The sequence below is a fragment of the Camelina sativa genome, chromosome 6 (assembly GCF_030686135.1).
Source record: "Camelina sativa cultivar CO46 ecotype springtype chromosome 6, ASM3068613v1".
In the NCBI taxonomy this organism is placed as follows: Eukaryota; Viridiplantae; Streptophyta; class Magnoliopsida; order Brassicales; family Brassicaceae; genus Camelina; species Camelina sativa.
The window spans coordinates 17,619,911-17,625,910 of record NC_141885.1 but is presented as its reverse complement, the minus strand read 5'-3'; the positions used below and the strand labels follow the sequence as shown (position 1 = coordinate 17,625,910).

The 6,000-nt window shown below is 35.1% G+C and overlaps 1 protein-coding gene across 1 annotated transcript; it reads right to left on the bottom strand.

Annotated features, from left to right (window-relative positions):
* Positions 1 to 4,147: 4,147 nt before the first annotated feature.
* Positions 4,148 to 5,812, bottom strand: LOC147942724 (uncharacterized). The gene is made up of 6 exons (XM_087455870.1): positions 5,694 to 5,812; positions 5,270 to 5,506; positions 5,100 to 5,162; positions 4,901 to 5,016; positions 4,707 to 4,749; positions 4,148 to 4,614 (listed from the first exon to the last, which is right to left on the bottom strand). Exons 2-6 carry the CDS (start codon positions 5,499 to 5,501, stop codon positions 4,580 to 4,582), a joined length of 489 nt encoding a protein of 162 aa, XP_087311996.1. The 5' UTR covers positions 5,502 to 5,506; positions 5,694 to 5,812; the 3' UTR covers positions 4,148 to 4,579.
* Between the last annotated feature and the right edge of the window lie 188 nt (positions 5,813 to 6,000).

Below are 6,000 nucleotides of genomic sequence, written 5' to 3'. Positions count from 1 at the left end.
AAGTCTTGATTTAACAAAAGATTTTTGGAATGATGAATCTAATTTACAACTTTTAATTAATTTTAAATATAAAAAATTAATATAAAATTGTTAGAGTTTTTTTCCAACAGTTAGATGTATTATATAGTGAGTTTTTGAATTTGACATTTTCAATATGGTAATAAAGATGTCTTCTATTTAAAAGCAGTTTATATGGATTATTAGGTACAATGAAGTGCAGACAATTGTTATTTTTCGTAGTACCTTTACGTAAAATTTTTGTTTTTATATGATTTTTTAAAAATTCAAACGGTTGTATCTGTTCATTATAGAGTTGTATCTTTTCACTATATTTTATTTATATTTTTTCATCAAAACTTTCATTCTAATAGGTGTATGACGTCATTGACGTGTGTCTATTTAACTAACCAACAAGTTCGTTGAAACAAATTTTTCATTTTATGTTGAATCTAAATAATTGAATATTAATATCTAATATTCAAATGTTATTCTATAATCTAACTAAAATTTTAGAAATGATTATAGCAATAGAGAAATTTAATATAACTTACTATAGAATTTATAGCTGCTTCTATTTATCATAACTTTTCGTTAAAACAATATTTTAATATTTAATATTTAAAAGTAATAATAACAATCTTAACAAATGAGAACAACTGTTGCGACTTTTTTTTAGTATTTTTGTGAAAAAAAAATTTATTTGTTTTTTTTAACTCAAACAGTTGTATCTGTTCATTATAGAGTTGTGTCTTTTTGCTCTATATTTTATTCATATTTTATCATCATAATTTTTTTCGTTCTGAATAGGTGTGTCTATTTAAATAGTCATGTCTTTTGAACTTTCTATATTATTGTCTCTTCATCAATAATTAACAAATCATAGTTCGTTGCGACTTTCTATATTATAACATTTAATATCTAGTATTAAATGTTATATTATAATCTAACTAAAATTTTAGAAACGATTATAACAATATAGAAATTTAATAAAAGTTACTATAGAATTTAAAGTTGCATCTAATTATCATAACTTTGCGTTAAAAAACTATTTTAATATTTAAAATTTATTTTACCATGTTTTTGAAAGTTTTGTATTTTAATTTCAATATTTCTTTGATATAGTTTCACTCTTATTAAATACATTTTTACTTATAATTTTTTGATAAAAATTACATTTACTCATTACAACTATTAGTTCAATATTCTCAGTTAAGATCACTTTGTCATTATGATTTTTTTGTTTATAAGTTTTCATTTTGATGGTTGTGCTTTTAGTAACAGTTTCTGTTTAATGTTTATATATTCAAACTATTCTATTACATTCAATGATTTCATAATGTATAAATTTCAAATTTATTAACGTTTTGTAAAATACTTCCCCCACGACATCGTGGAGGGGGGGGGTCTAAGTCCTAATTAAAATAAAAATTGTCCTCTAAATAATATTATATTAACTTTGTTCTAAATTACTCAACAGATAAAAAAAACAGTAGTGGCGTAGAATTGCCAATACGAAGTATTTAGGAGATATCCCAAATCTCAAGCGACAAAATGACAGCTGCCTATTATACGAAATGGAATCCACTATGGAAAAGCCTTATCAATGACACAATTTATAGTTAATTATTGTAATGTCAGTAAATCAGAATCCTAGTTTCAGGATGTGCATCCATCAATACAAGGTTCTATCAATTGACGCAAGATACATTTTTGTAGAACAATTTAAGTGAAACACAGGGGTTGACGCATTTTGGGTTTTGAGAACCTTAAGGTTCGAGTATTTTAAGTGGAAACTCGACGTTCTTGTAGGGTTTCAGCTACTTTTCGTCCATATAACTTTAAAAGTTTCAGAGAATTTTTCATGTGAGTTCTGGTGAAGTTTCTTGCCGGTTTCTGAGAAATCTGTACGTGAGAGTAAAGATCTGGAGCATGAGGACGTGATAGGAGCTTGCTAGGAAGCTATTTTTCGTGAGTTTTAGAATCAGATTCGTCATTCTCAAGGTGAATGCATGATCATGATGTTTCTGGCATCAAAAAACCAAGAAGAGTAGGAGGAGACGCTAAGAATTGCAACGGTCGATGCTGTATAAAACCTCTAGTTTCCAAGCCTTGCCCCTTTCAATTTCAAATATTTTGCATAGATGCTGTAAATAAAACCAATTTCAAATATTTTGCATAGATGCTGTAAATAAAACCTAACGTTTTGGACAATTCAAAAAACATACTCCTCTTTTAGTTACGTAGAGTGATATGTCTATATTTTGCCTCTCCTTAGCATATATTTATCATGCATTTAGCTAGGATAACTGATTGTTTTGCATCATTTTCTAGTCTTTTCTATACACTTTGCATGTCTAGGTAGTTTTTGCATCATCCTTGCATATATTGTGCATTTCAGAGTATTTCAGGAATTGAGGAGATGATTGGAAGCGCATCCAACCGAGCCATGCTCCCCAGTGCATCCGTCCGAGCCATGCTCCCCAGCGCATCCGTCCGAGCCATACTCCCCAGCGTCCGACCGAGCCACTCTCAAGTCACCAGTTGAGCTGCACCCTCTCTCGAGCCAATCTCACAACACTCCTGGAACCGTGTCTCGAGCAAGTCTCATCCGCTCGATCGAGCCACTCCGTTCGAGCCGTTCTACTCGAGTGGGATTTAGCTTTCAACGTCTTCACCACAGTTGTAGATAATTGAGTCATCTTTCCAATGCCGTTTATTTCAAGCCAATCGGAGGTGTGTTTCAAGAGTTATCATCGTTTTAGTGGATGCGTATACACCCAGCTCGAGCCACTTTCACCGACCACGCTCGAGCCACTTTCACCGACCACGCTCGAGCCACTTTCGCCGACCACGCTCGAGCCACTTTCACTCACAACCATTCGAGCCACTTTCATATACCAATCGAGGACTGGACGCACATCAACTCGTTCGCACATGTCAGGAAGACGTTCCGTCTTACACGCTTCAGGAGATTCCCAAACCGACTCTTCACCTTGTCGTTTTAAGTTTTAGGGATTTACATGTTTTTACTATAAATACATTTTGTGAAGTCTTGGCTGGGGGACATCTTATCATTTATTCTCGTATTGTTTTCTTTCCGAGAAGGTTTTTACCGTAGCCACCAAAAAACGTTCTCAGACTTTGTATTCCGACACCTTTGAGTTTATTCAGTATTTTCATTTGATTCCTTCTACAAAAGTTGTAGATCTTATTTTTTATCTACCTAATAATGCTTGTTTCAATGTTTTCTGTGTTTGCATCCTTGATAATGATTTTCGGATCTGAGTAGTGTAGTAGTCCTTGAGGATGGGATAGATTAGGTGGAGGATCTTAGGATGTAGAGTGTTTAAGCTTTGATTTTATTGATTCCCTTCTGGACTAGTGTTAGAAATGCTAGTTTCTCTCTGATCAATTGGAACTAGGTTCGAGACATTTCCACACCCAAAAGGTGTTTGATGAAATGACTTACGTTCCTAGCCTAAGAGATTAGTTGTCTAGGATGTTTGTTGACATGAACGAACTTGTTTGTCATGCCTGCTCAACCATGTTTCTCTAGCGAGAGCTGGGTATGGAAGTGGTTGAGTCTGAGTAGCTTTTGCCAAGAGATTGGATTAGCTAAGTTGTGATGTTCGTTGTTTAGGGATGGATCGCTTGTGGCATGTTAAAACACTCTATAGACTAGGAGACTCCACCTACATCAATTACTCCCATCCTTAGGACCTCTTTCTTTCTGATTTTTATTACATTCCTGAGACTGTTTCGTTTCTTGCCTTTTAGTTCATGCTTAGACTCGTTTTTGTTTTTATTCATTTTCGCTTCTTGTCATGCATTTTCATTTCTAGTCCTAGAACACATTTCCGTCTTGCATTCTGATCATTCTAGGGCTGTTAGACAAACACTCTCTTTGAATTGGCTTGATTGCATCTTGATTGTTAGTGAAGTTTCCCAACTGCATTGACACATTAAGTATTACAACTGTATAAGGTTAATTGAACCTGCTAAGAAACACAAAAAATCCTAGTATCATAGAGATATTTTTTTTGGAATTTGTGTTCGGTAGTCGACATTGACCCTAACTCAGAATTGACATTTATCTGATGTATTACGAGTTAAATAAAATTGTTCATCTCAGCTATCACCTCTAAATATTTAATTGCAAGACTATATTACACATATTCCGGATTACATATGCTAAAAATTAAAGGATGTCATTTTAATATTAAAATTAACATACGGAGAAGCTTAAGCTGGCTGGGTCTAGTCTAGATACTCAAAAAGGAGAAAATGCGGAGATCATGAAGATCGCTGTCACGCTGGATGTGTCTAGATATCCAAAAGGAAATATACAGATATCATGAAGATCGCTTCCAAGTTCCAACCGATAGGGAAGTTTTAAAAAAGCTAGCATGGTGGCCGTAAAAAGAAGGTATAAAATAGTGTCAACTAGAGTATATTATTAGTTAATACGACATCTCTGGCTACAAGTATGAGCAGAGAGAATGGGGTGGTATGAAATGCTCTAGAGAAGAACAACGGGGAGGGGGTATGTATTGTCTTCTTAGTCGTCATGTTCACGTCGTCAGTTTCTTGTTTTGGGGAGGGGGCACTCTCTCCCTAGAATGTTTTAGCATCAACCAAATTAAGTCAGCAAATCAAAATAATGCATTCAATTTCACACTCAAAGTCTTGAGATATTTAAAACATGCCTCTGGTTGTTCGTTTTATCTCCAAAGGAGATTCAGGGGAAACCTGATTAACAAAGAAAATGCACGACAAGGTGGAAAAAAGAGATAGAATGGGGTCAAATTTAGGCAAATTTAACTAAAACTGAAAAATGTAATGGTTAGACGATGAAAAATGGGTATTTTTGTTTTTTTCTGAAAGAGAGGAGGATGCTTACGTGAGGATGACCTTTGAGATGTGAGGCGAAATTTTCGAAGCCTTGGTCGCCGCCACGACAACAACGTGCGCAAAACCAACCCGGCTCCTTGTCATGTACCACTGACTCAATTGCTTCTGTGGAAAAAAACTAAATGATTAGTTCAGAAACACACAACTTGCTGGGCTGTTGTTGTATGAGAGAAGGACGAAAAACACACCTGCCCGTACGCTTGCAAGAAAGCTTTCCCACGACAACAGTTCCATAGCAAAGCCAAAGTGATCTGTTTCAGAAAATAAAGAGAATTGAGACTCTTCTCTAAGCAACAAAAGGACAGTTGTTGAACTCTCCAGTGTTAATGTAGAAAGACACATGGGATTAACTAATTACGGGTATTGATGTGAATAAGAGAGACTCCAGAGGAATAGATGGCTCGCAGGACGTCGGTATCGATGCTTGTTAGTATGCCAAGTGCTGTGATGGTGATACATCCAGAGTAGCCTAAATTCTTCAACGCTAGTTTTATACACTGGCCAACCCGACTAGCATCAGATGACGAGGTAACGGGACAAGTGATCATATCCCAAAAGACCGTTGTTTCAGACTCCTTCGTCGCCATCATCAACCCTAAGAAAAAGACTAATTACGCAGCAAGAAGCCCTAAAAACTCTGACCTAAAAAGTAAAAATTGAGCTTCGAAATTGAAGAGGAAGAAAAGAAGATCCAGATCATCATTCAAGACCTTATGAGCCCTAAAAAAACAAATTCCAAAATTTGGGCAAACAAATCGCAGTAACGTGTTTATATCACCTACCTCGCTTATATATTAATTGTCGAATCTGAAACGCGAGAGAGAAAAAGATTGAGCCACAAAGAGAGAGAGAAAGAGGAACAACCACTAGTAAAAGAACATCATATAGCCACTTCTCCTTCACGGTCACTTCGTGGCTTTTTTTTATAAATAGTGATGAAATAGTCACATAAAGTCACAGAAATGAAAAAACAGTAAAAACGTGACTAAGCCGTGGTCTAACCGTGGCAAAAATAGTCACGACACAGTCACATGAGTGACGTCACTAAACTAGTCACGAAATAGTCACTTTAAATTTATGATAACAAAG